This window comes from Arvicola amphibius, chromosome 4 (assembly GCF_903992535.2).
Source record: "Arvicola amphibius chromosome 4, mArvAmp1.2, whole genome shotgun sequence".
Classification (NCBI taxonomy): Eukaryota; Metazoa; Chordata; class Mammalia; order Rodentia; family Cricetidae; genus Arvicola; species Arvicola amphibius.
The window spans coordinates 71352971-71380113 of record NC_052050.1 but is presented as its reverse complement, the minus strand read 5'-3'; the positions used below and the strand labels follow the sequence as shown (position 1 = coordinate 71380113).

General features: G+C 42.2%; 2 protein-coding genes across 2 annotated transcripts; both read left to right on the top strand.

Moving 5' to 3' along the window:
- The first annotated feature begins 6694 nt into the window (after positions 1–6694).
- On the top strand, positions 6695–7630 carry LOC119812722 (olfactory receptor 2Y1-like). The gene has a single exon (XM_038327590.1). It carries the CDS (start codon positions 6695–6697, stop codon positions 7628–7630), a length of 936 nt encoding a protein of 311 aa, XP_038183518.1.
- A 13759-nt stretch (positions 7631–21389) lies between these two features.
- Positions 21390–22325, top strand: LOC119812832 (olfactory receptor 2Y1-like). The gene has a single exon (XM_038327806.1). It carries the CDS (start codon positions 21390–21392, stop codon positions 22323–22325), a length of 936 nt encoding a protein of 311 aa, XP_038183734.1.
- The last annotated feature ends 4818 nt before the right edge of the window (positions 22326–27143 follow it).

Here is a 27143-nt window from a genome sequence, read left to right as displayed (position 1 = left end):
CAGAGGAGAGGGTGCCTGAACTGGCCTTATCCGATAGCCACACTGATGAATATCCTGTATATCACCATAGAACCTTCATCCAGCGATGAGTGGAGACAAAGACAGAGAACCACATTGGAGCACTGAACTGTGCTCCCAAGGTCCAAATGAAGAGCAGAAGGAGGGAGAACAAGAGCAAGGAAGTCAGGACCGTGAGGGGTGTGTCCACCCATGGAGACGGTGGGACTGATCTAATGGGAGCTCACCAAGGCCAGCTGGACTGGGACTGATGGAGCATATGATCAAACTGGACTCTCTGAATGTGGCTGACAATGAGGGCTGACTGAGAAGCCAAAGACATTGGCACTGAGTTTTGATTCTACTGCATGGGTTGGCCTTTTGGGAGCCTAGTCTGTTTGGATGCTCACCTTCCTAGACCTGGATGGAGGAGGGAGGACCTTGGACTTCCCTTTGGATGTCAGTGTGGCGATTTCTCAGGAAATTAGGAAACAACCTTCCTCAAGACCCAGTAATACCACTTTTGGGTATATATCCAAAGGATGCTCAATCGTGCCACAAGGACATGTGCTCAACTATGTTCATAGCAGCATTGTTTGTCATAGCCAGAACCTGGAAAGAACCTAAATGTCCCTCGACTGAAAAATGGATAATAAAAATGTGGTGCATTTACACAATGAAGTACTACACAACAGAAAAAATAATGGCATCTTAAAATGTGCAGGCAAATGGAAAACATATTGAGTGAGGTAACCCAGACCCAGAAAGACAATTATCACATGTACTCACTCATAAGTGGTTTTTAAACATAAAACAAAGAAAACCAGTCTACAAACTACAATCCCAGAGAACCTAGAACAATGAGGACTCTAAGAGAGACAGACATAGATCTAATCTATATGGAAAGTAGAAAAAGACAAGCTCTCCTGAGTAAATTGGGGCATGGGTACCTTGGGAGAGGGTGGAAGAGGAGGGGAGAGGAAGTAAAGGGAGCAGAGAAAATGTAGAGCTCAATAAAAAATCCATTTAAAAAAAGAAATTTAGGACTTAAACAATAAAAAGAAAGAAAGCAAGCTAAGAGTAGCAAGCCAGTAAACAACATTACTCTATGGCCTCTGCTTCAGTTCCTGCCTTCAGGTTCCTGCCCTGAATTCTCTGAATGACGGACTAAACTATAAAATCCAATAAACCCTTTCCTCTCCAACTTGTTTTTTGTCCTTACCTTTATCACATAAATAGAAAGAAAACCAGAATATTAATAGAGGACATAAAGGGATACGTGTAATCAGGAAACAGAAAGTTGAACTAACTGGAGAAGAAAATAAACCAGCTAGGGGTGAGTGGGGATTGAAAATGGGCAAAGAGGACTGGAGAGATGGCTCAGAGGCTAAGAGCACTGGCTGCTCTTCCAGAAGTCCTGAGTTGAATTCCCAGCAACCACATGGTGGCTCACAACCATCTGTACCCTCTTCTGTCATGCAAATACACATGCAAGCAGAATACTGTAGACTTAATAAAAAATCTTTTTTTAAAAAAAAGAACATGGGCAATGGGGAAGGATAAAAAAGCAAAGGGTTGAAGGGGGAGGAGAGAAAACTGTAGAGCTCAATAAAAATCAATTTAAAAATTAATCATACAAAAAAATAAAAGCAAAGTATAATGTATAGATATATGAAGGTCTAATGATGAAACCTATTAGTTTATATTCTAATCTTAAAATTTAGCAAATATGAATAAAATTCAAAAGCAAAAGAAGAGAGGAATGGATGTATCCTAATTCATATATAGGAAAGAAAAGAAATATCAGATGGAACAGTGGATACCTATCTGGGCATCGTATGAAAACTGCAGAGAAAGAGACAACTGAAGTTTGCTAGAAATGGCAGGCTTCAAGTGCAATGTGGAATTTGTGTGTCTGGCAAAGGGCTAGTAGGGGTCTAAGTAGGAACAAGAAGGAATCCCAGGCTGCAGAGTCACATGACCAAGTTAGAAGCTGTCCTGAGAACACACCGTAGGTCACTTAGGTTTGACAGAGCTGGGGGAATAGAGTACTGGGAGCTGCAAGGCAGATCTTGGAGAGCCAGTCAAGTTCATTGTAATTGCCACAGTGGGGCCGTAGGTCTCTAAGGTCATAAGCCACTTAAAAGCCATTGCTTTTGAAGAGTCTGAAGGACTGGGGATACAACTCAGTGCTATAGTATTTACTTTAACATGCAGAAGCCCCTAGGTTCAAAGCCCACAAGGTGTCAGAATTCCCTGAAGGCAGAATTGATGTATGCAGCTTTAGTTTCAGGAGTAGGTTTGATAACACACGTTGCTTCTTGGTGTCAGAGCATCAGGGTGAGGGGCATTCTCTCATCCTAGGTTAGGAGGAGTCTCAGTACTGTCCACTACATATGCTATCATGACTTCTCAGAGAGAGGAGCTGTGACCTGAGCCCTGCCCACTACAGAACCAAAGAAGGGAGTATCTCTCAGGTATCACAAGGTACCGCCAGTCTCTAGTGGGCCTCAACTCTCCTTTGAAGCCAGTAGAACAGAGAAAGATAAAGGCAAGAGTTTTGTCCTTGAACTTCAGGTAAGTGGGGACTGGGTGAGATGCTCACTATCACACTTTAAAAAGAAATACTGTGATAAGCAATCAGCACTAGACTCTGCTGTGTTGGGATATTAGTTTGGGAGGAAAGAACATTAAAGTAATGGAAAAATATTTTATCCCTCATGAACTCCTACATTCTCTGTCACCTGACCACTCTGCTCTGCTAAACATCAGGTCTGGAAAATTCTTACCTGAATCTCTTTCTCTACAATTGCTTAAAATTAGTGAAATAAGTTTCAAAACATAAACGGTAAGGCTCTTCTATACACTGAAACTTGACCGAAGTGTAGTCAGAGTTGCAGAAACAAACCTAAGGTTTCATGGAGGGGTACACACAGGAGTACCCATCATAGGTGGAGACCGTGTTCCGTGTGCCGTTCATGTAAAATAACAATCTCCTAAATTCACTCTTGAAAGCTCAACTAAACTGGCTACAAACCGTCTGTGGTTTGGGGTTGTATACTGAATATTTAGGGTAGAGAATTCTTGGATGTTGTATTGAGGACCTTGCAGAGTTCCTAAAAAGCTTGTGGAATGAAAGTGGGTAGTGTGCCATGTCTATCATGGAAGGGATGGGAGTTAACCAGAGTGTAAGGGGTCTGTACAGCTGAGCGGGTAGAGGATTGACAGGATAATCATTTGGTGCCTAGTTGGTTTTGATAGCGACATTAATGTTCTAACGCCAATAGTTTAGCCGCATGTGATGGCCTAATGAAACAGAGTTAAAGCAGATTCAACACACACTCAAAGAAGGCGATTAGGGGTGAGTTAGTGGGATCTTTCTCTTTGTTAACAAACTTAAATTGCATGACTTGAGTGCGGTTCCATTATAATCTGGCAGGATCATCAAAACAGTGACCTGAGCTGAAGGATTTAGTTCTACACACTGTTAGAAAGAAATTTAACATCCTTGTTGGCCAGAAAGTTATTATTTATAAAGATCATTCATAGACACAGAGACACATACAGAGAGATGTATACAGATTAAAAAGCTGATCTTTATAATAAATAAAACCAAATATGGAAATCTCAAAAGGCTGTGCACCAAGGACATTAGAAGGAGGTCAACATTTAGCATGTTGTTAATATGTGAAAAGTAAAAATCCGAGCAGGAAGTGAGGTCACAAACCAGGTAACTCAGCCTTCACCTAATCAGAAATATTTTTGCAAATTCTGAAGGTCGCTCAGAATGAATGTGAAGATTGTCTTTCTAGGCAGTCTAGTTTCAGAATCTTCATTTCTTCTTCAGCTTTTCTTCCTGGGTAATCACCATCTTCCTTCCTGTAAATCTGACCCCCGGTCTGAGTATTAGCTTCAGGAAAACAAAGCAAGGTCCTCACCTCTAACCTAGGACAGGTCTCTGAGCACAGATACCAGTTTGCATTGGTCTTTATGGATTCCTTTTTCCAATCTGAATCCTCATTAGAATGTTTACAGGTGGCTGATAGATTCTGTTGATCCTCATTAGGATGTTTACAGACAGCTGATCAATTCTGTTCCTCTGAATCTATGTATGCAGTCAATGTTGTAATCCAAGTATAGAGCCAGGAACTTATTATTCTGTATTATTTTTGACATATGCAGATACTTATTGTCTCTCTATTTTTCATGATTTCCTAAATTTCCCAATGTATGATGATGGCTGGAAATAAAATGTGTGTCGTTAGGAGCCAGGGTGCCACCCTGGGCTCATTTCATGCTTTCACTGAGATAAAAAGTTTCACTAACAGGGCCAGGCTTGGTGGCACATACCTTTAATCCCAGCATTGGAAATAAAAAGCAGGCAGATCTCTGAGTTTGAGACAAGCTTGGTCCACATGGTGTGTTCCAGGTCAGTCAGGGGATACACAGTGAGACAGTTTCGCCAACAAGAAAGGAAGCTGAACTAGTCAGGCAGTTGTTTACCTTCACTTGAGGACTACGGAACCACGTGAATGAACATACACAACATAAATACTTTCCTCTATGACTGGAAGTGAACTGTTTGGAAGGAGTTGATCTGTATCCACTCTAGCAACCCCACACATAGAGATTTAAACCACACGCACTGGGCTCCCACAAGGACTCCATGCTGATCAATTCCAGAAGCAGTGTGGTGGGGGTCAAAGCTCACCTGGGTTCTGAGACGAAGGGATAGAAATAATACAGGGGACATACCAGAGGCCTAGTTATGATCCGTGAAAACAGAGAGATGCAATTGTTCTTCAATGATGAAAATATTTCCCAGGGAGATTTTCATGCCATGATTAACAAATATGGGCAAGGGTCAGGCCCTAGTACTGAGCAGAAGGAAGAGTGAAGAAAAGAATCTCTACAATAAGGCAATAATTAGCAAAAGGTGCTAGCCAGAGAAACTGGTTCCTGAGTAGCAGAGCCAAGGGCAGTGAAAGAACTGCAAGGTGAGCAGTGTCAAAGACAGGGAGTCTCTGGTCTCGGTGTTCCAGGTAAGCATTGAGGGTGGGGTTCTGCATACCAGACAGAGAAAGAAAACACCTTGATCTTGAGGTTGCAGACTTTGGGTCTGTATCTTTCACACCGTATTCCTGAATAAAAGACTAGTTCCCCCGGGAGCAGGACAATGTCTTTGTCCCACTAAGCAAGACTGAATAGATTTCAAGGCTGCCTGCCTCCCTAAGGACCCATCCAGCAGTGCCACAGGATGATGCTGAAGGCTCATTGAGTTCATCCTTCAGTCCTCTTCCGTGTCAGATGATGTGCTAGACAGACAGTGAAGCTAGTTTTGCACAAGACAGGGCACCCACCATATCCACCCGAAGTTAGTCATGGAGCTGTGCTTTGCCAGAAATGGATTCACGGAGCATGCTGGAGCAGAGGAATAGGAAGATTCCCCATAAAGAAGAAAATAGGAGCTAGAGACACAGAGGAAAGTCTGTGGGTGAAGAAATAAGGTGAAGGAGTCATTAAACAAATGTACTGGGAATCTAGTAGATTCATTGTATCTAGGGTTACAATCTGTTAGAGTCATTGTATCTAGGTTACAGTCTGTTAGATTGTAACAGTTGGTTTATCACTGTATGGAGGGTAACAGTTGAATGTATTAGCATTTGTTTAAGGTACCTAGACCTTGAAGAAATCATAATAGAAAACAGTGATTGTCTTCTACGATTTATGGAGTTGTTTTTCTGAAGGGGTTTTCTATGTGTTTCATGGCTTTGGTCACAAGACTATCAGGTCACATTTGTAGGCCTTGAATCATTGGGTACTGCAAACAGTACACAATAAAGACTAAGATTGCAGGCTATGATAATTTCCTTCAAAGAACATATAGTGTAGATCAAAGTGGCTTTGGTATGAGGAACTTGTACCCCAAGCAACTTTCATGTACAGTCAATAAATATTGATTCTTCTGGACGGTGGTTTGAGGTTCAGTTCACAGAAGCTTCCTGCTTCCAGAGAACCTAAAATCACATTCTGGAGTGACTCTCCTTCTTTACCTGTCTGTGCAGCACAGAACTCCTGACAAACCCTTGCAGTGAACGATGTTCGGGTCTCGTTGTAAACTGGGGAGGCCAATCCTCTGCTAGGAGTGTTGCCCTGTTTAACCTTGAACACTTGGGAAGGCACTGCTGACATTGGTTGGGTCTCGGGTCATTACATCGTTATGTCTGTGTCTTCTTGTTTTTTAGTAAATGGCTCTCAGGGTTGCAGGTTTCTTCTCCACTTCACTCTACACTCGTGCAACTGAGATTTTTAAATCAAAGTTCAGTTTTCTCTGATTCGTATCTTCTATTACCTGTTTTGATGACTGTTGGAATTTAGTTTTATCAAGGTCAAATTATTTTGGATTATGATTCTAGCATGCATATGTCTCATAATTAGAAGTCTAATCTTTCTACAATAAATATAGTATTTTTATTATGTGATTTCAAAAATTATTAATAAAACTATAGAGCATGGATGCCTAAATTGTTGTGCCACCAACTGAGATATATTGTAGATTTGTTAATTCTTCCAAGACTATTCCTATATTCCTGAGATAGTCATATGTACCATGTATTTTATTACAATATGAACTGCATCCATTCATGTTCTCTATAGAAAGAATTGAGTTGTGTTCTATTTGTGCAGGTGGGAGACCATGAAAAGCCTGAACACCAGTTTGGAAGAGGGCTTCCTGCTGCTGGGCTTCTCAGACTGGCCTCACCTAGAACCTGTCTTTTTTGCCTTCATCTCTGTTTTCTACTCTCTGACTCTCTTCAGCAACACCGTGATCATCATTCTGTCACGACTGGACGTTCGCCTACACACACCCATGTACTACTTTCTCTGCCACCTCTCCTTCCTGGACCTCTGCTTCACCGCCAGCACTGTGCCCCAGCTGCTGGTCAACCTCTCTGGACTCGACAGGACCATCAGCTTTGCAAGGTGTGTAGCCCAGCTCTTCATAATGCTCTCACTGGGAGGAATTGAGTGTGTGCTTTTGGTGGCAATGGCTGTCGACCGCTATGCCGCCGTGTGCCGCCCACTCCACTACACAACCATTATGCATCCCCTTCTCTGCAGGGCGTTGGTTATATTCTCCTGGGTGGGAGGACTCGTGAACTCTCTGATCCAGACAAGCCTCGTGATGGCCATGCCTCTCTGTGGACACCAGCTGAACCACTTCTTCTGCGAGCTGCCTGTTCTCCTGAAGTTGGCTTGTGAGGACACAGGAGGAACAGAAGCCAATCTGTTTGTGGCCCGGGTCATTATCTTAGTCTGTCCTTTAGTGCTAATTCTGGGCTCCTATGCCCACATTGCCAGGGCAGTGCTGAACATTAAGTCAATGGCTAGTCGCAGAAAGGCTTTTGGGACATGTGCGTCTCACCTCATTGTGGTTACCCTGTTTTATGGCTCGGCCATCTCCACCTATCTCCAACCTGTCCACAGGTACTCTGAGGGTGAGGGGAAGTTTGTTGCTCTTTTTTATACAGTAGTCACCCCCATGCTCAACCCTCTGATTTATACACTGAGGAACAAGGATGTGAAGGGGGCTCTGTGGAGGGTACTGGGGAGAGGCACAGACTCCAGGTAGAAGAAGAAACAAGAACCAGTAAAATATCTAACTTTAGGCCAGTGCAAAGGATTTGGTGTTTACTATCAGAAAACATTATTCATAAGTGTCATCATATAATAAATCATTTTAATTGGAATTTCTCACTTTTTGCTAATAACATTACTTTTTTATTTTATATTACTATGGAAATGAGAATAAAGAAATTCAAGCACCTTTCTGAGTGGTATGTCCCAGCTTAGAATCAGTCTATGTGACCAAGACACTGCCTTCATCATGCTGTCCCAACCCATCAGAGTTTGAGGTTTCATTTTCTAGAGTAGGCTAGCAGAGTGATCACAAGACTTTGCCTTGAGACTCAAGGCTGGGTGGTGAAGCCTAACACTGGGGTGATCCTAATGGTTTCCACACCCAGGTTAGGGTCCATACAAAGAATGCTAGAATCAAGCCAAGAGGAGACATGTCTACTATCACATTTCCGTTCTGGCCATTGTCACCTGCATCTGGTTACAGTGAACTTGGGCCGTGGCTCTGCCTCAGCAGCATGCAGCTCATGCCAGTGTGTACACTGGTCTTATCTAGACCTGTAGTGGTCTCAGTGGGCCAGATTCAGTGTAGTCTTTGTGGTGTTTGTGGCCATAGGTGATGTAGGAGTGTTTCTATCTATATGCTGTTTCATTGGTTAATTAATAAAGAAACTGCTTGGCCTGATAGGTTAGAACATAGGTGGGTGGAGTGGACAGAACAGGATGCTGGGAGTGAGGCAGATGCCTCGGGCAATTGCCCTGCCTCTCCTCTCTGGGACAGTCTCCATGAAGCCAGCCACCAGGTCAGACATGCTAAATCTTTCCCGGTAAGACGCCATTTCATGGTGCTACACAGATTATTAGAAATGGGTTAGTCAAGATGTGAGAATTAGACAATAAGAGGCTGGAACTAATGGGCCAGGAAGTGTTTAAATGAATATAGTTTGTGTGTCGTTATTTCGGGTTTTAAGCTAGCCGTGCAGGAGCTAGGCAGGATGAAAAGCAGGCCTGCCCGCAGCTCCTCACTACACATAGGTGTTGCATTTAGCCAGAGCCTACCTATGGTTAGTCTTCCTAGAGCCAGGGGAATGTCTTGCATCTCCGCATGAACCACTGACTATAAATGAGGTGATTCCTATAATCCAGAGAGGACTGTAGTATGAAAATAACCTTCTTGGGACTCACTCCCACTTGATGAACAACACAGCAGCTGAAGTTTGCAGATCTCTCTAGGCTTGTAACCACTTCTGATACAGTGACACACACCAGGCATGTGCATGTGACTAACCTGGCCTTAGCCTGCCATCTAGTGCTGAAAATGCAAAAGTAACTAGAGGCCCAGAGAAAAATGCCAAGAAGCCTGCTTTAATATCTCCAAGGACAAGCATAAAGCCAGATTACAAAGGCTGTGATAAACACCTAGAGTTTCTGTTCATAAATGGTGCTGCCCAGCAATATGCACAAAGAGCTGGCGTGAAAACACGACTTCACCTGACAAAATGAGGAATGGACGGGGCAAATGCTTGGATGGAGATGTTGAAACAGGTGTTTAAAGGAGTGAATCAACAAACACAGGCAATACAGAAATAATGCAGGACCCTAAAAACAACAACGATACAATGAAATAAAACTTGAAGAGCCAGAAACAAATTCAAAAGTCAAACAGAAGGACTGGGGATGAGTTCAGTGGCAAAGGATTTGCCGACTATGAGCAAAGCCCTGGATTTGAGACCTAAAACCTCAATAAAACAGAAAATCAAGCAGAAATCATTGAGTAGAAAAGCAAACTAGAGACAACTGACTCTTCTTTCTCCAGCTCTCAGCTGCCAATAACCTCCCGGCAAAGGGTGGGAGCTCCTGAGCCTCCCTCTATGCTGGACTGTTGACTGGCTTAATCATGTGCCAATCTTGTGCTGGTGATTTTTTTAAAATCAATATGAAAACTATCGTTTTATCTTTTAAAGGAGCCCAGCTACCTGGCAACACTGATCCCAAACTGCTTCAGATAAAATCAGCTGCAGCTGCCCCCTAGAATACACACACGGCTGCTTCCCCCAGCCAGCCCCCTTTATTGCATGTCTCCTCCCAGATTGGAGGCAGGGGTTTGTAAAATCCCAAAAGACTCAAGAGAAACATAAATCTCCCTTGTCTGTGGCCTAACAACAAGCCTGGCTCTTATAGATTCTACCCATTTTTAGTCATCAAAATTTCCAGAAAAGAAGTGCAATGGCGGGTTTCACAGACACCTATGGTGGATCAGTGTGAGGATCTGAAGAGCAGATTTCTTTGCTTTTTGTCCTTTTTAGACTTTATAGAGGACTAGTATCCTTTTTACAAAATGCCTGTGTTTTCTCTGGTTTTCAGGTGTGTTCTTAACATCTTTATTGATTTTCCTTGAAATTACAGAAGTCAATATTCAGATGCCAAAGTTACCAATGTGTCAAGGCATCATTATTTACAGCTACCAAACTGCGGGGACAAGCCAAATGTCCATCAACCAGTGAGTGAATACAGGAGATAAGGTCTATCCATGAACGAGAGCCTTGTCAGCCATGAAAGAATGGCGTGTTGAAATAGGCCACCATGGCACTTCCCCAGAACTGTGTGCAGAGAGACAGTAGCTTGGATGCAAAAGGCCACACCCACTGTGGAGTGCCAGAGACACAATTACATCAATGGTTGCCTGGAAGAGAGAGTCAGGACAGTGACTGCAAGTGGGCATGAAGGGAAATAAGGTGACAAAATGTTCTAAAACAATAAAGAGGCAAATTTTTGAGCATACTGAAACATTAAAATGTAGATCTTAAACATGTGTGTTCTGTATGTGAATTATATCTCAAGAAAGCTGTTAAAATCAGTGTTTGATGATTATATTGCAAACAAAGCCTATGGCTGTATAAAGGTCCAACAATCTTCCCATACCTTTCCTACATAAAAACCAATACACAGTATAATAATAACTGTATATTTTATACTTTTATTAATGAAATTTACTCTTTGATGATTTTATACAAGTGATGTTTTCTGACTATGCTCAAGCTCACACTCTCTCTTATCTCCCTCGCTCCATTGTATGCCCTCCCCTTACAGGTCCCTTCCCCATTCATCGATGTGGGCATCCCTGCAGCCACCAGGGTCATAAGAATGTTGATCTTTGTGAAATAAGAAGAAAATATGGCTCAAAACAACTTAGTTAGCTGGTGTTGGCTCAAACATCTAGACTCTGACACCAGGCAGTTTATTTCAGACAGTATTGAAGCACAGCACAGTTTGGGGATAAAAGTTTCCTGATAACAATTAACTTAATCTGGTGTGCACAACCAAGATAAGATGTGTGTGTATTGAAACTCTTCACAAAGTACATATGGCCTCTTCCATAAAGCTGGGTTCTGATGACTCAGAAGCAATATCCAAGACAAAAGTCTAGGAAGAATGACTATAATACCTGTGGGGTCGGGATTGGCCTGGCCCTAAGATGGCATAGAGTTACCTAGGCTGCTGCAAAGCACACATGTCATCTCCCATTAGGATCGGTTTTATGGATTATGAAACAATGCTCAAGATCTAGGGAGGAAGAGTCTGGGATAATAGTATAATAACAAACATAATATATAAAAACAAAAATTATATTATAGGTAATATAATAATAACAAACATAATAGTCTTGAGGAATCAAGTGAAGCCTGGTCCAACAGACGGCAAAAGATCACCAGACTATAAACTAAATCCATTCCCAGCTTTCCAGGTGGAAAACAGGTAGACAATCCTTTGAACAGATGAGTCTACTACGCATTCGACCTTCCTCATTTCCCTAGTGCTTATCTGTACACTCAAGGACATTTCTACAAGTGTTGGTAGTGTTGCTTGTCAGCTTTACACACCTGGGAAGAGGGAACCTCAACAGAGGAATTTCCTGCATCTTGTCTGTGGGGCATTTTTCTTATTGCCAATTGATGTAGGAGGCCCAGCCCACTGTGGGCAGTGCCACCCCTAGGCGTGTGAGCTGGGTATATAAGAAAGGTAGCTGAAAATGAGCCTGGACGCAATCCAGTAAACAGCATTCTACCATGATTTCTGCTCCAGCAGGTCATTCATCCTTGAGTTCCTGCTTTGGCTTCCCTCCATGATGGACTGTAGCCTCTAATGCTAAATAAACATCTTTCTTACCAAGTTGTTTTGCTCGGTATTTTATCATAGCAATAGACAGCAAATTAAAGCAATTTGTTGTTGTTGTTATTGTTGTTGTTTTGTAGCCTCCTGGGTTTAACCAGAACCCTCTGTATGACTATGTCTTCGGAATTATCCAGTAGAGCCTGGTGGCTTCACCAAAGGGTATAGAATTTATCAGCAGGGAGGAATAGAGCCCTGAGACCCTTCCCACCCAAGACTAGAGTTGACAAGGGCCCAGGCTTGTATGACCCAGCTCAGGCAATCCCAGTTGCTGTGAAATCATAATAACCATGGCTGTGGCATGCTCAGAAGACAACTCCACAGCATTTATCCTTATCTTCTGGCTCATATATTCCTTCTGACCCTTCTTCCGTCATATTCCTTGGGCCTTAATTGGAGTAGTAGAAATGTCCTGCTCAGGATTGAGTGTTCAACTGTTCTGTTTTCTTGGCATGAACAGCCACAAGTTTCCAAATTCCCATCATTTTTTTTTGTTTTTTTTTTTTTTTGGTTTTTCGAGACAGGGTTTCTCTGCAGCTTTAGAGCCTGTCCTGGAGCTAGCTCTTGTAGACCAGGCTGGTCTCGAACTCACAGCCCCCATCATTTTTTTGTAAAGAGACTCTTACTTATTAAGATTAGCATTTGTCTGTGGTTATAAAGCATAAATATTTAGAGGGCAGTTTGATTCCATGTTAATTTAACTATCCACCAATAAGTTCCTCATCAATGACTTGTGATCTCCTCACTCATTCCTTTTTTAAAAATCAGGTTTATAATGTCAGACCTAAGATCCTTCCTGAGGGGCAGGGCCTTGAAGTGCTCTTGGTTACCCCCGTGGCAGGTGTGCCACTATTGCTCCAGTGGGCACAGTCCTAGCAGTCAGCCATTGTAGTTGGTAGGTTCACAGGTAAGACTACTAATGCCGTTTCTCCTCCAGCAGCCCATTTAACACCTTTCAGTATTATGAATACTAGTAGCAGGATAGGGGTCGTCTGGCTTAGTTCCGGCTTATTTGCTCTATATCTTGTAATCAAGGTATCACATTTTAAATGTCCATTTGATTGTCAATTCCATTGGACTGAGAGACATTCAGGAGACTAGTATAACACCCCACTGGCTGTATCTACTCATATGTTTCCAGAGATTAATTAAATGGGGATAATTCATCCTTAATGTAGACAACACCAGCCATACAATAGAACCCAAAGGGAATAAAGAGGGAGAAAAGCTGGAAGCCAACAAGCATAGGTATTCCCTCTCTGTTTTCTGGCTGCCATGATTTGAGTGGTTCTGGTCGACTGTACCTGTCTTTGTCACTGTTCTGTTGCTATGGTGACGAGACACCGTGACCAAGGCAACTTATAAAAGAAACCATTTAACTGGGGGCTTGCTTACAGTTTCAGAGGTCTAGTCTATTATCAGCATAGAACGGAGCACGGCGGCACACAGGCAGACATGATGCAGAGAAGTAGCTGGGAGCTCTACGTCTAGATCCAACAGGCAACAGGAAGACAGAGACACTGGGCTTGGTTTAGGCTTTTGAAACCTCAAAGTCCAGCCCCAGTGACTCACTTCCTCCAACAAGGCCACATCGCCTAGTCCTTCTCAAGTAGAACCACTCCCTGGTGACTAAACATTTAAATATATGAGCCCATGGGAGCCATTCTTATTCAAATCACCACATATACCCACCTTGATGGTCTGGAACAGTGAGCCAAGATAAATCTCCCCCAACTTACCTCGTCCTGAAGGTGTTTCAGTCACCGTGATGGAAAAGCTGACCCGCACAGCTGTATAACCACAAACGCATTCTTATAGATTCCTACCGTCTCGTTCTTCCCTCCAGAACTACAGCAAAGTATTCCTGGGAATAAAATTTGTTCATTCATACCCGGTATCTTAATTAGGATTTCTAACACAGTGGTAAAAGACCATGACCAGAAGCAAGTTGGGGAGAAAAGGGTTTTTTGGCTTATATATTCTGAGCCACAGTCCACTGTAGGAAGCAAAGACAGGAACTCAAATTAGGTTGGGGCCAGGAGACAGGAGCTGATGCAGAGACTAGGGAGGATTGTTACTTTTTTGCTCATCATGGCTTGCTCAGTCTGATTTCTTATAAAACCCAGTATCATCAGCCCAGAGAGGTCACACCCACAGTGGGCTGGGGCCTCCTCCATCAATTACTGATTAAGAAAATGCTCTACAGGCCTGCCTATAGCCCAATCACAAGGAGGCATTTTCTCAACTGAGGTTCCTCCTCTCAGATGATTCTGGCTTGTGTCAATTTGACGTAAATCCAGTCAGCACACAGTTTAGAGGGAAGGGTGACACTGGGTAGCTGTGTAACAGACACCAGGTTATCTGTGCCCCAGCTCTGACTTCTATGGAGTGGGCATGGTAATAGGAACTAATAAAGTTATTAAGAATATTGCCTGGGTTGATATGTGCGGGGTTCCTGGAAGAATAACTGGTTCAGGAACATGTAGTTGTAGCTGTTATCACCCATTCATTGATCAGGTCCAAATCACATTCTTCCATTCGTGTACGATATTTTGTGCCATTTGCATTAACTGTGTATGAAGATGATAGTGTTTGCAGTGTTAGTAATGTTTCTCTTGATGGTGTTACGCTTCTTGTGCAAAGAAAGAGACTTGTGATTCCCACACTGACTGAAATTATTTCACATAGAGTGTGTTTTGAAGACTTTATTAGTACAAGACAGTGTGTCTGTACTGGATAAATTTTAGCATTATGAAGAGCCACTCAGTGAATGTCTACCATACACCAGGCACCTTACACACTATGAGCCACGAGACCACAAACAATGGTAGGAGAGAGATCATGATAACCTCTTACTGATGGGGAAACTCGGGCTCAGTCATGTAAGGTCACAAAGCTATTAATGTATTAGCAAAGATTTTTCTTCCTTAACTCATATTACAAATTCCTCAAGTGAATACGGGAGTCTTGCACATTAACTTCCCCCATACTGTAAGAAGAAGCTGGTCTTTGCCCATGCATTTTTAATGAATATGTGAATTTATAAATATGTTGAAAATAAAAATAATAAGCACGGGCCCATTAAATATTATAACAGAAAAAAATGAAAGCATCATACTCTACATAAGGGAAACAAGTTGCAGCTGGATCAATGGAGCAGCTGTGTGGAAACACATAAGCATTGCATGATGGCTCCAGAGAAGGAAGACAGCTGTGGCATGGTGAGCATGGCTGGCTTCAAGTGAGACGTGGAATTTAGTCTGTCTAGCAAGAGGCTGATAGGACTGGAGTCAAGGTGGAGAAGCAGAAGGAAACTCGGGATGCAGAATCACATGAGCAAGTAAGGAGTTGTCCTGAGAATACACAATAGGTCACTTAGGTTTGGCAGAACTAGGTGAACAGAGAGTAGCGAAAGCTGCAAGGCAGGTCTTGGAGAGCCAGCTAAGTTCATTATAATTGCCACAGTGGGGCCTTCGGTCTCCAAGGCTGCCCTTTGTAAGCAACTCACTCTCCGATGCTTTTAAATAATGCATCTGTGGGACTGGGGATACAACTCAGTGGGTGAGTACTCGCCTAGCCTTGACAAGACCCTGGGTTCAATCCTACAGCGACAGAACATGAAAATGAGAACGCTTCTCAGTGTCCTCAGGGCATAACCAATGTGTGCAACCTCAGTTAGGATCAGCAGGAGACCTGATAATGTGCCAGCTCTGCCCTGACCTCAGTTGGTTGGAGTGAGAATGCAGGAGGTTATTGAGGAGGATGCTCCTACCTCCTGGGTTAGGCCTCTCAGCATCATCTGCTGCATGTGCTATGTTGACTTCTCAGGAACTTGAGCTCTGACCTGAGTCTTTCCCACCACAGGTGAAATTAGGAGCAAGGAGCAAAGTACCCTTCAGACATCACAAGTTTTCTCAGGTTTCCAGTGGGTCTCACTTGTCCTTCAAACCCAATGTATTTGAAGAAAGCAAAAGTGGGAGTTTTCTGACCCTGGACTCCAGGTAAGTGCTGAAAGCTTGAGATGGTTAGGTTCATGGTTTAAAAAAATGCATTAAAAACAAATATTGTACTGAGAAATCAGCAGTGGGCTCCACTGTGTTGGGGCTCCAGTTTTACGGCAAAGAAATGTTAAATTCATGCAAAAATGATTTACTCAAATAAATTTTCTTTTATCATATATATATATATATACCCTATACCTACTCCTTATGTGACATGTCAAAAAAATCACTTGCTTCTTTTTCTCTTCAAGTACTAAAATAATGGAAATATTTCTTAAGATACACAGCAAAGGTGTACTTGAAATCAAGGTTCTATATTGTAGTAAATAGTTGGAATCAGAGTTGGTAGGAAAAGAACAGAGGTGTAGTCATAATAAATTAAGAATTTCTCAGGAGGGGGTATATTCAGAGGGAACTCACCACAGATGGAGACCATGTTGTTTGTGCAGAGTCACAGAGAAAGAAAGACGTTGATGAATTCACTCTGAATGTCAGCTACACAGACTCTGGTCCATCTCTGTTTTGGGGGATGTGTACTGAAATTTTGGAGTGTGCTCTTATAGGATATTTGATAGAAGAGTCTTTCAAATGCCTTAAAAGCTGAAGGAACAGTGTAATGTGATGTGGACCCAATATGAAAGACACTGGATCCAGATCAGAGTATAGCTGAGTCTGTACCAGAGCAAGTGGTCCAGAGAACGGATAGGAAGATGCCTAATTGGTCTTGATAGCATCATTCATGTCCCAGCCCTCATAGCGGAGCCATATGGAAGCAACTGAAACTAGGTTCAAATTTAACAATACCTGGCCAAACAAAGACCCTCCTCTTCTGTTGAGAAAATTAATTGTGTGACTTGAATATGGCTCCATTAGAACCTGACAAGATGATCTGACTAATGCTCTCAACGAAAGGATTTAGTTCTACGCACTGCCAGAAATAAATCTAAGCATGCTTACTGATCAAAACCTTATTATTTATAAGGGTCATTCATAGGCATAGAGGCACACATACACATAGATGAACAGGTAAAAGCTGACTTTTTTACAATTAAACCAAATATGGAAATCTCAAAATGCTGTGCACCAAGGAACTTAGGGGGAGGGATTCATTTTTAACATATTAATATTGGGAGAGTAAGGATGACAGCTGGGACAGCCTTCATCTAATACAGCTGTCCATTTACAGATGAAGGTCACCTCCCAGTGAGTGTAAATAACTGAGTGTCAGGAGCATGGCCCTCTCCGGGAAGTCTACTTCTCGAACCCTGCATTTCTTTTCCAGGTTTTCTTCTTGGCCAGTCCCAAGCATCCTTCCTGTAAACCTGACACCCTGGCTGAGGGCACTAAAGCAAGGTCCTTCTTTACCTTTAACCAAAAGCTTTAGGGGACTAAACAAGGTCCTTATCTTTAACCTAAGGCAGGTCTCTGAACACATTCAAACCAGCATATTTCTGTGTAATCTGTTTTCCAGTCTAAAGCCTCATTAGGATGTTTAAAGATGTCTGATCAGTTCTTTCACCCTCTGAATCTGTGTGTTTAGCCAGTGTGGTGACCTTGCAACATATTCCATATTCTGTGACCAGAGAAGACTATGGAGTCCTATGCTTCTCTTAGCTTTCTAAATTTGTGAACATCTGGTAACTGGAAAGACAATGTGAGCCTCTGAGAATCCAGTATGCCAACCCAACTTAATTCCATGCCTTTACTGAAAGATTTCATCATGAAGAAAAGAAATGGACACTTCCAAGTAGTTACTCTCAGTAAAGAAGCACGGGACTCAGTGAAGTCCCACGGTGTACTTATCTTCCTCAGTATTCAGAGGGCAGCCAGTAGGAAGGAGGTATGTATTTATCTGTATGCTCTCTAATGGGGCCTCCCTGCCTCTCACCAACATGCACTAGACTAGAAAGGCTTGTTGCTGCCCAAACCCTGAGCTAGTGTGACCATGGTCAAAACCCAACTGGAATACAAGATTTAGATCTAGTAATTATGTGTACTATATACCAGAGACCTAGTGTTCATGTGAGAAATTAACTATAACTGCTCTTCCAGAGTGGAATTGTTGGGGTTGATGAGATGCTCAGTGGGCACATTCTTTGTTATTACAAAGAACTGTGTTCAGATCCTCCGACCCATGGAAAAGACACATGTGAAACTGCACACATCTGTAATCACAGTGCTGCCACAGTAAGAAAGGAAGTGGACTGGGGAGAATCCTAGGAAACTCACGGGCCAGAAAGTCTGGCACATACAGCCATGAACAAGAGACCCTGTCTCAAACAGGGTAGAACTGACATCCAAGTCAGGTACCCTCTGACCTCCACAAGGCTGCTATGATACTTCGTATGTGTATCTCTGTCTGTCTGTCTGTCTGTCTGCCCCCCACCTCTCTCTCTCTCTCTACATATATATACATACGTATATATATATATATATATACGTATGTATATATGTGTGTGTATATGTCTCTCTCTCTCTCACACACACACACACACACAAACTAATGAAAAATGTATCTCATGGGGATCCTCCATGAGTTCCAAATACGGGAATGAGTGAGACCTTAGCCGTTGCCGCAAGGAAGAGTGGAGGAAAATATCAATGGGGAGAGGGGTTAGCAAGGAACCACAGCTGAAGCAAATGACCTGTGAGTGACAGACATGGGTGCAGTGCAAGAGCGGAAGAACTGTGCTAAATACAGGATTCGCGAGCCTCCATCTTGGGTAGGGTTTAATGTGTCATTTATGATAGTTGTGGGTGTTGTGATTCTGTAGATGAGCCAGTTGTCAGTAGAGAACTGGGGCTTAAACACCAACACTCATCCACCAAGCAAGGGACTTACAAGCAGGCACACAAGGGTTAAAGGCCTGGGTAGGCAGAAAAAAAAATAAGAGTCTCATGATGGGACAAAGAAAGACAACACTTTGGCCTTGAGGTTGTACAGTTTGGGACTGTGGCTTTGCACACCATATTCCTGAGTAAAAGGCTAGATCCTCGGGAGGAAGGGCAATGTCTTTGTCCCACTAAGCAAGACCGAACTACTTCAAGGCTTTATGCCTCCCTAAGGATTTGTCTGCTTCAGCCTTCAAATTACTGGGACTACAGTGTTGTGCCATCAACAGGAGTATGGTGAGAACCTTTAATGTCAATCAAAAACCTGTCCAATTATTTTTTGGTTTTATAGCTAAGTAAACAAAAAACTCACAGAAGTAAACTTTCAAAACGTGGTAGTAAAAACAATGATAGAACTCATCTGTAAGGATCTATCCATGAACTTACAAGATCTTTCACTTGCCCATGGAGACTATCCAAATTAAAAGAGTTTCAATACATTGGTTAAGCTGAACATGCATATGCTTTGTGTTTATAATCCATACTTTATCCTGTTTTTCATAAGAGTGTCAAGCATATATTTTTGAAATAATTAATTCTGCATTAACAGTTTCACAGACAATCTTCTCTTAGTAAACTTGACAACATGAGGCAAAAATTAGTCCAGCAAAAAAAAATATCCATGGTAAATATAAGACAAAGCTCTCTCAAGAAAAGGCGTAACTTTTTGTGAGCAGTTTAGCTCATAGTGACAGCATCCAGAGGCTTCCCACGTAGCCCCCACCCCAAGCAAACAGAGTCTTTTCCATGTCCTCTTAGCAGGACACTTGCTGTCATAGCAGAATCTACATGGAGACATTGCAACCACCCAGAGCTTACAGGCGACACTGGCTTCCACTGTCTCCACTTCAAGTGTGTTTGGAAGCCAAAAAACAATCTTCGCCAAAATCAGCTTCAGGATGCAGCTCACAGTTTCTTCTACTCACTGTGAACTTTGAGGTGTCATTAAAAAACTATAACCCACTTTCAGTTGCTATTTGTATATGAGGTGGGAGAAAGGTCTATTTTGATCTCTCTGCGTGTGTAGATCCAGTTTCCCCAAGACAGAGAAATAAAAGATGACAAATTTAAACAGGATGAAGTAAAAATCACTGTTTGCAAATGGCATGGTCCTCCAAACAGAGCATGTTAGAAGCTCAAAGCAATTTCTAAAACTCACAGAAATAATAAGAGAATCCATCTAAGTTGTGAGATACAAACACCACAGAAAAATATGTTTCCAAAGACAACATGAGAAAAGAATTCAATTGATGATAGCAATAAAATACACAAAATACTTAAGAACAACTTTAATCAACGAAATCAAAGATTCCTACACCAAAAAATCTAAAATCTTGTAATTTTGTTTAGTTTTTAGTTGAAGAATCTCTAAAGAGAAGCAGTATTTTAATGCTTGCCCTGTTTCCTTAGCTTACTCAAATGTGCTCATAGTTCATCTTCAGGCTTCTTTAAAAAAAGAACAAATTATTGGACAGGAAAGACGGCTCAGTGATTTTATCACTCCTGCAGTTCCCAGCACCCACATGGCAGTTCACAACCAAGGATATCTCCAGTTCCAGGGGATCTGACACCTTCTTCTGCCCTCTGCTGGCACAAGGTATGCGCATAGTGCACAGTCCGATGTGCAGGATAAACACTCACATGCATAAACATTTTTTGCAAAGCTAAAATAATTCTCAGATTGTAGAATATTCGATCTTTCATTCAAGAAAATGTATTTAAGATCCATGTGTCATGAAAAGACATATTAATTTACCACCTCTTATTACATAAAAGAAGACATTAATATTCATTTTCACACTGTGCTTACTATTTCCAAGGAGGGCAGATCATAGATGGGAACAAAGATTCAAAAGAACTCTTGTGACAAAATATAAAAAATAAATTAGTTGCAAGAGCAAGAAGCGATTGAGAATCAAAAAGAATAGACTTGTGATCATATTCCTTCCCAGGAAGCTTTCTTATGGTGTTTAGCTCTTTGTGACGGACAGAAGCAGCTCAAGGCTCCAAGAATTCAGTCACTGACCAAATTTATCAGGCAAGAGACAGAAAGTAAGAACCCAGAGGTCAGAGCTACAAACTCACACAGGTTAATCCTTCGTCTCAATCTGCTGAAGCAGTATGTCTCAGAGACTAGAAAAGGAAGGATTCAGAACAGCATGGAGCTCACACACTTGAGACTTTTAATACAGTTTCCTCATTACTGCTTTTGGATTCTGATGTCAATGCCACAAGGATGGCAATACCTTGTCTCTACTTTCAGAAAAGGAATAATCATATCCAGCAGACTGACCAGAGGACTGAGTATCTTTGCAAAAGTCATAGAACAAACAAGCAACAAGAATTAGGTGCAATCGGAGACCATACTACCATCAATCCATAATTTACATGCTAAAGAAGAGTTGAATGTACACACACGCACACACACACACACACACACACACACAGAGAGAGAGAGAGAGAGAGAGAGAGAGAGAGAGAGAGAGAGAGAGAGGAGTAACAACAAGAAAAAGGATATAAATTTGAAAGAGAACAAGAGATATACATGGATGGGAGCAGGGGAAATGGAAAACAACAGAAATATACAGAGTGGCAACTCAAAATATGTGATTTTGATGCATTTAGGAATAATTAATTCATATTCTCTATAAGAAGAATTGAGTTGTGTTCTATTTGTGCAGGTGGGAGACCATGAAAAGCCTGAACACCAGTTTGGAAGAGGGCTTCCTGCTGCTGGGCTTCTCAGACTGGCCTCACCTAGAACCTGTCTTTTTTGCCTTCATCTCTGTTTTCTACTCTCTGACTCTCTTCGGCAACACTGTGATCATCATTCTGTCACGACTGGACGTTCGCCTACACACACCCATGTACTACTTTCTCTGCCACCTCTCCTTCCTGGACCTCTGCTACACCGCCAGCACTGTGCCCCAGCTGCTGGTCAACCTCTCTGGACTCGACAGGACCATCACCTTTGCAAGGTGTGTGGCCCAGCTCTGCATAGTGCTCTCACTGGGAGGAACTGAGTGTGTGCTTTTGGTGGCAATGGCTATCGACCGCTATGCCGCCGTGTGCCGCCCACTCCACTACACAACCATTATGCATCCCCTTCTCTGCAGGGCGTTAGTTATATTCTCCTGGGTGGGAGGACTCGTGAACTCTCTGATCCAGACAAGCCTCGTGATGGCCATGCCTCTCTGTGGACACCAGCTGAACCACTTCTTCTGCGAGCTGCCTGTTCTCCTGAAGTTGGCCTGTGAGGACACACGAGGAACAGAAGCCAATCTGTTTGTGGCCCGGGTCATTATCTTAGTCTGTCCTTTAGTGCTAATTCTGGGCTCCTATGCCCACATTGCCAGGGCAGTGCTGAACATTAAGTCAATGGCTGGTCGCAGAAAGGCTTTTGGGACGTGTGCATCGCACCTCATTGTGGTTACCCTGTTTTATGGCTCGGCCATCTCCACCTATCTCCAACCTGTCCACAGGTATTCTGAGAGGGAGGGAAAATTTCTTGCCCTTTTTTATACAATTGTCACCCCCATGCTCAACCCTCTGATTTATACCCTGAGGAACAAGGATGTGAAGGGGGCTCTGTGGAAGGTACTAGGGAGAGGCACAGACTCCAAGTAGAAGGAGGGATGTGGAGTAATAAAATGTGTGTAATAACATTCATATTCTGAAACACATTCTATGCTTGGACCAAGAGCCTTTGATCACTAGAAAATACCCTTCACCAGACTTCGTAGTTCCATCTCTTTTCTTGTCTGGAAGATGGAAGTGGTAACCTCATGAAAACCACTCTTGTGTTGTGTTTAGAGGCATCATGCAACATATTGATTCATATCTTAACTTTCCAAAGGACTGAGTTTTAGAATAAGATGCAGCGATCCTTCTGGAGTGAATGGTCATGGTGTCTAGGCACAGCTGCTAGCGAAAGAAGCTCAAATCAGAATAGCAACACTTTCCCAAGTTCACATTCATGGTGTCATGCCATGCAGATAGCTATATGCTGAGATTCTGAGCAAGAGTGCTCATACCTTTCATTAAAAAAAAAAGTGTGACCCTGGCCATGTCTGCTCTCATCTAGGGCCATTTCTACTGTCTTTTATGGTGGCTACTCTTATATGTAATATGTATCAATTAAGGAAAACATGAACAGAGGTACTCTATGAAGTATATCAAGATTCAGATGTGATCTGATTCTAATTACTTAGAAAAAAGACAGAAGGATTGGGGCGATGTGGAATGAACGGAGAGAGGCAACAGCATCTCACCATCAACAGCGCTGCTGCTGGGCTGCAGGGTGTGAAGCAGAAGGTGCTTTCTCTCCAACTTCTATATCTACAGCACTATTCACCACAGCAAAAATAAGGTATCAATCGGATGTCCATCAGTGGTTGACTGCACAGAGAAAATGTGGTGTATATATGCAATGAAATGTCAACTGATCATAAAAAGAATGAAGTCCTGATACGTTCAGCAACATGGTTAAAACTGGATGACATTACATTAAGTGAAACCAACAAGACAGAGACAGTCAGATACCAGGACTTCTTAGTCACACACTGACACTTACAAAGCTGACGTCATAGGTGTTACAGGAGGCCTGTCAGGGTTAAGGGTGAGGTGAGAGAGGAGCTAGTTGACTGATCGGTAAAATGTCCTTGTATGGGTAAACACATTCTCATCTTCTATGTCCCAGAAATATGACTACATTTTGAACTATTCATTATATATTTCAAAATTATAGAAGAGTCTCAACACATAGAAATAACAAAAATGTTGAGGCCATAGAAATGCAAATTACTGTGATTAGGTTATTACATAACGACATGCATGTTCGGATTATTATGCTATACCCTGTAGCTGTGCACATCATCATATGCAAATTTAAAATAAAAGTAAAAGTAGCAGTTATACATAAAAGGTGCTTTCCATGTGAAAAGGAAGAAAATAGAGAAGAACCAAACATAAAAACATTTTACCTAGAAAGACAATATAGGAAAAAATGTGACAAAATAGTGGCATGGTGGGAAGGAGAGAAGAAGCAAGGAGAGAGAGAGAGAGAGAGAGAGAGAGAGAGAGAGAGAGAGAGAATATACTAGTGACAGTCATAGGAAGTCCAAACGATTCTCAGCTAAAGGATTAAAAAAGAAAAGGTGGCTACCTAGAGTTTCCCAGGGTCATTTCACCCATGTATGTAGCAGTGATTTATGGCACAGGTGTGGATAATGGAGCAAGAACAAGAGGGTAGTTAGGATCTGTCAGTCATCATTGTCACGCATTTGAAAAATTATTCATAGAACAGGTGATTGCTGAGACCTTCATAAGAGTTACAGAAGCCAGATGAGGGAGCACAGTGCCTGGGTTTAGTAGGATGGGTGATGAGAGACGACAGAGAGACAGAGATGGAGACAGACAGAGACGGAGACAGACAGCACTGTGAAGCTGGGTAAGTCGAGACATGGGGAGTACCTGGGACAAGCTGAGGGGGAACATGATCAAAATACATTTTGAAAAAGAAAGTTAATTTAAAATAAGGAAAGCATCAAAAAGGCAAGAGCAGCAGAGCTGTCTACAGAACTTTTCTCCTAGCTGTAAGCAGCCCAGGTAGAGATGATTTCCACTTAAAGGGGTGAGAAGGAATTAAGTCCAGGCTTTAGCCTAGAAACCAAGCACAGAGCTACCAGGTGATACTTGGTGTTGTATAGAGTCCTGTGACACCTGCCTAGTCCTGCCTCTCCAAAACAAGCCCCAGAACTACATTAGCCCAGTGGATCAGGGACTATTGCCATACTTCTCCCAATCTTAGACAACAGAGGCATGAGCAAGACTCTGCCTGCTAGGCAGCAGGGTGTGAAAACCATGCTTTCCTTCAGACTGGGCTATCATGATGAATCAATGCCAAGAAGAACTTGAAGATTCCTTTAGCTAATCAGATGGCCTCCAGACCCAACCCAGTATCAAGCAGATAGTACACACCTGTCATACAAGGTCAAATACTAGCTTGCATCATTTCCAGCCTTGAAAGCACCTGGAGACACCTCTACCCTTGACTACACAGGGCCCTATTCTTATAAGACTTACGTTGCAGAAAGGCTGCTTGTTGGTTCCCAGCTGCTCAGCTCCAAAATAATCATAGATAAACTATATTATTTAAAACACTCCTTGGCCCATTAGCACTAGCTTCTTATTGGCTAATACTTGTTGTGATGGGAGCAGCAGGCTGTGTCCTGCCACCCGGCTAGCTCTACCCGAAATAATTACATGGAAACTGTATTCTTTTAAACACTGCCTGGCCCATTAGTTTCAGCCTCTTATTGGCTAATTCTCACATCTTGCTTTAACCCATATTTAGTAATCTGTGTACCACCATGAGTGGTGGCTTACCAGGAAGATTCTTAACCTGTGTCCATCTTGGAGAAGAGAGCTATGGCGACTGCCTGAGGCGTCTGCCTGACTCGGCTTTCTTTCTCCCACAATTCTGTTCTGTCTACTCTGCCTATCTAATTTTCTGTCCTATTAAAGGGGCCAAGGCAGTTTCTTTATCAACCAATAAAAGTAACACATAGACAATCCTCCATCACATACTTACATCTTAATTTAACCCATTTCTATTAATCTGTATATCTCCACATGACTGTGGCTTACTGAGTAAAGTTCCCATCATCTGTCTCTCGTGGGACTACATGGCTTCTCTCTGACTCTGCCTTCTTCCTCCCAGCATTCAGTTTAGTTTTCCCCACCTAGCGAAGTTCTGCCCTGCTATAGGTCCAAAGCAGTTTCTTTATTAATCAGTGGTATTCACGGCATACAGAGGGGAATCCCACATCACCAACTTGTGGCCCTAGCTTAGCATCAGCCTTGCTAGACAAAGAACAATTGCCACCACCCTTCTGCCAGCATAAGGCAGCACAGCTAAAACCAGACCACTGTAGATGAAGCTAGAGACCTATCCCAGTAGTAGGCAGAAACCTGTGCCTATATGGGACAGTGACGTCAACAGAGACCTGGGCCTAGGTGCTCTCCTGGCACTCTAGAAATCAGGATGGATAAAGATACAGAATGGTCAGCTTTATAAATATAGCTCCACAGGACATCCCTTTATGAGATGCTAAAGGTTCTTGGCTTTAAAGGAGCGAGGCATTAACAACCAAGAGGACAATACTGGAAGGTTAAAAGTCCACTGGCAAGAGTAGTTATACAAATTCAGAATGTTCTAATATTATGAATATGCTGTGGAGGTCAATCAACTCATCATATGGAAACTAAAAACAAAACCACTGAAAATAATTACATCAGTATGTGAAAACATGGGCCAAAGAGAAAGGTAAGTTGGTATATCAAAATTCAAAATGTGGGAGGAATGAGATGCATGGATAGAGCTTTTATATTAGCTGGGTTTTTTTCTGGGATTTTTCTTCATGTTCATGTTTTGATGCTATTGTTTCAAATAATGTCATAATGAGAACATTTCTGCAAACTCTGTGATTACCACAAAGTAAAAATCTGAAATAGACAAGCCAAACATGATATTCAGGTAATGATAACAACACACTAACAGTCACCACTTAACGACAAGAAAAAGACCTAAGAGTGAAAGAAAGAAGTGAGTTATTAATGGCTGAAGTAAGATCTTCTTCGTCTGCAGACACCTTGGCTATAACTGAGTTCAATTTTCCAGTTAAAAGACACAGAATGAATGACTTGGTGTCGTGTGTTCTCCTTAGAATAAACTCATCTCCTACAATAAACATAGACTAAAAAAAAAAATAGGCTGTACGAGGACACAAGAGGCCAGGCATAGCGCTGGCCTGTCATCTCAGCACTCAGGAGACCGAAGCATCGGCTTGAGATCAGACTATAATGTAGAGCAAGAAAGCTAGGAGGAGGAAGAGAGGAAAAGAGACAGTAATAAAGAGGGTTAATTCAGCAAAAGAAAATGAAAATTATAAATACACATGGTTTTTTGTTTGTTTGGTTGGTTGGTTGGTTTTTTTTTGTTTAATTTTGGTTTGGGTTTGGGTTTTTTTGAGACAGGGTTTCTCTGCATAGTCCTGGCTGTCCTGGAACTCACTCTGTAGACCAGGATGGCCTTGAACTCACAAAGATCTACCTGCCTCTGCCCGCCAAACGCTGGGATTAAAGGTGTGTTCCACCGCTAATTGGATTATATGTCCATTTAATATCAGAGCAAACATATAAAAAGAAGCATCAATAGATGTAAATGGAGAGATGGGCTCTTATGCAATACTATACTAGAGAACTATGACACCCTACTTTCAACAAGTGACAAATCATCTAGTATAAAGTCAATAAAGAAATTAAAAAGTTGAGTTTACCCTAGCACAATGAGGCCTAATGGGCATCCACAGAAAATTTCATACAACTGTAGACAATATTTACTTACCAAAGGTATGTGGACCATTCTCCAGACTAGTTCATATG

Coding starts and splice junctions, on each gene's coding strand:
- LOC119812832 (XM_038327806.1), top strand. CDS start 21,390: ATGAAAAGCCTGAACACCAGTTTGGAAGAGGGCTTCCTGCTGCTGGGC.
- LOC119812722 (XM_038327590.1), top strand. CDS start 6,695: ATGAAAAGCCTGAACACCAGTTTGGAAGAGGGCTTCCTGCTGCTGGGC.